At 39.3% G+C, this 2,500-nt stretch overlaps 1 protein-coding gene across 3 annotated transcripts in view; it reads left to right on the top strand.

Annotated features, from left to right (window-relative positions):
* Positions 1–2,500, top strand: part of LOC137977807 (adhesion G protein-coupled receptor L4-like) — a 59,229-nt gene that overhangs the window by 51,817 nt on the left and 4,912 nt on the right. For all 3 annotated transcript variants that reach the window (XM_068825145.1, XM_068825146.1, XM_068825144.1), the window contains 3 exons: positions 19–228; positions 807–963; positions 1,848–1,984. In XM_068825145.1, coding sequence (XP_068681246.1) covers positions 19–228; positions 807–963; positions 1,848–1,984 — 504 coding nt within the window. The remainder of the gene's footprint in view (positions 1–18; positions 229–806; positions 964–1,847; positions 1,985–2,500) is intronic.

The following is a 2,500-nucleotide window of genomic DNA, read 5'->3' as shown; positions in this document are numbered from 1 at the left end:
TTTTTTGTCTATTTTGAGATCGGAGAACCTGACACAAAAGCCCTTGAAATGATTTCAATCATTGGTTGCACCATCTCGCTGATTGCTGTACTTGTAACTATTGCTGTTTCGCTGGTGTTCTGGCGTGCAGTCAAAAGTCCGAGAGCTAAAGTTCTTCTCAATCTGTGCGTTGCAGTCGCATTGTTGTGCATATTTGTTATCGTTGAAGGATTGGCGAGGGGCAACAAGGTAGGTTTCAATATTCAGACGGTTTTTCTTCTGTTTTTCAGTTTGGGAGCAGTTGATCGAGTTACCGCAAGTCGTCCGAAGCCACAAAAAAAAAAGTGGGGGGGGGGGATCGTTCCTCCTTTTATATTTTCTCTTGGATGTAATGAATGTAATGACGGTTTTGATCCCCTGTCGTCTAGGGACTTGTGAGACTTCTAGGCTGTGTTTAATCCCGTTATATTTTTCCATGCAAATCTTTAGTTGTCTAAGTAAGTCCTCGAAGTTGGCAGCAAATTGCAGTCGATTGTTTTACAATGTTTTTAATATTGCCGGCAATATCGTTTGCTTTCAAAAGAGACTATTTTTTGATAGTCGTCCTAGTTTTCCATTTCGTTTAGAAATCTTTTCTGCCAACGAAATTCAGTTTTTGGATTTTTGCAAATAACGGGGTGTTTCTTTGATAAATTTTAAGGAAGATAGATTGCTTGATTCTTTACCCGGGATACCAACATGGACGCTGTGACGTCTTACGAAAACAAATGATTGGCCATCATGATTGACTGATTGACCGATTGTTCGATAAATTGATTGATTGACAGGTTGGCTGCACTGTAGTTGCCGCTTTTCTTCACTACTTCCTGCTCTCTTTGTTTTCATGGATGCTGTGCGAGGGTGTGTTACTTTACATTTTATTGGTTAAAGTATTTGGTGGAAGCGCTAAGGAGAAAGTCAAGTATTTCTACATTTTTGGCTGGGGTAGGTTTTTTCTCTCTCTCTATAGCAATAAAATATTTTTTTCTAATCATACTTTCATATTTAATTTCTTTGTTTAGAGGCTCATCTTCACTCAAAAGGGATTGCGCGTCGCCTTGAAATTCACACATACGGAAAATCCGAAAATCACCAGCGAGTACCCAATCAAAACGTAGGAACTATTTCAAAACAACGACACAAGCACGCAATGTCTTTTAGGTGAACTGGTATATGAAGCCAAGCATTTCGAAAGTTCGGCAGTTTAGAGACACGACTAAAAGATGTGAACCTTGAACTTAAATCATTTTGTTCTTGCCGTGCTTATGTCACAAAAGACAAACTGCCAGGTTTTTTTAACAGTCTTTTATCATTATAGCAATAAATTTAACTTCCGGTGCAACCATTATCTACTTCACTAACATTACAGTACTTTCATTAATTACAACATTAAATAAAAATCAATTACAGTTCTTACAACTTGCATTACCATACTATACAATAATTACACCAAAAATCCAAACTTCAGAAGAACATGTGAGGCAAATGTAACTTACATACTGATCTGTCAGTTGCTTTTATTTTTTCCACTGCCCCCCAATTTGCTGTTAAGAAAAGCTAGAAAGGTTTCGAAATAGTGATTGCATGTTAAATAGTTTTGATTTTCAAGATCACACGAGCGTAGCTTCCATATGCACTTGCTTGCCGGTCCGTGTTAATCAGAAATATCTTGCAGCGTTTTACTAAGTACAGTCAGTACTTCGTAGCTGTTCCTTACTCAGTTGCAGGAAAAAGTTTAAATCATGGAATCCGTTGATTTTTTGCGAACAATAAACTTTCAATTGCCCCTTCTGTGATTCTAAATCACTACAACTCTTCTTTTAAAACAGGTTTTCCAGCCATCATCGTCGCCATCTCATTGGCCGCTACTCAAGCTGTGGGGTACGGTAGCGCGCACGCGTGCTGGCTTGATGTTTCCAGCGGGCTGATATGGGGTTTTATTGCACCTGCAATAACCGTCATTTTGGTCAGTAAAAATTCCTTACGATATGAATCTAAGAATACATATGGAACACTCACAGCTAGCCTCCTCTTTCTTATAAACGGAAGCGTGGTTCTCACAAGAGACGCGAGGGACGACAAGTACAAGAACGCGCATGCGCTAGTGAGGAAGCCGGCGACACTCATAAAAATGCTAATTGTTGTTTTTCTTATGCTTATCGTATGCTTATTCTTATGATGGTGTTGTTTTAAGTGAAGACATGAGCGTAAGACTGTGACCCACTCGATTAAATGAGTGTTGGGACGACAGGGAATGGTCGCAAAATACGTTCTGCGCATTCGTATGATCCTGTGCCTATGTCGCGGGTGTCCCCAACATAGCACGAAGCTTCTTATGCTTATTCTTGGATCGCCAATGAGGACTAGGCTTAAATGGTTTCGTTCATTCAGTCTTTTGTTTATTCATTCATTCAGTCTGTCAATCAGTAAATCATTGATTCTTTCATGATTTCATTTCGTTCGTTCGTTCAGTTCAGTTCAT

This window comes from Montipora foliosa, chromosome 11 (genome assembly GCF_036669935.1).
Source record: "Montipora foliosa isolate CH-2021 chromosome 11, ASM3666993v2, whole genome shotgun sequence".
Taxonomy (NCBI): Eukaryota; Metazoa; Cnidaria; class Anthozoa; order Scleractinia; family Acroporidae; genus Montipora; species Montipora foliosa.
This window is presented reverse-complemented; position numbering and strand designations above follow the sequence as displayed.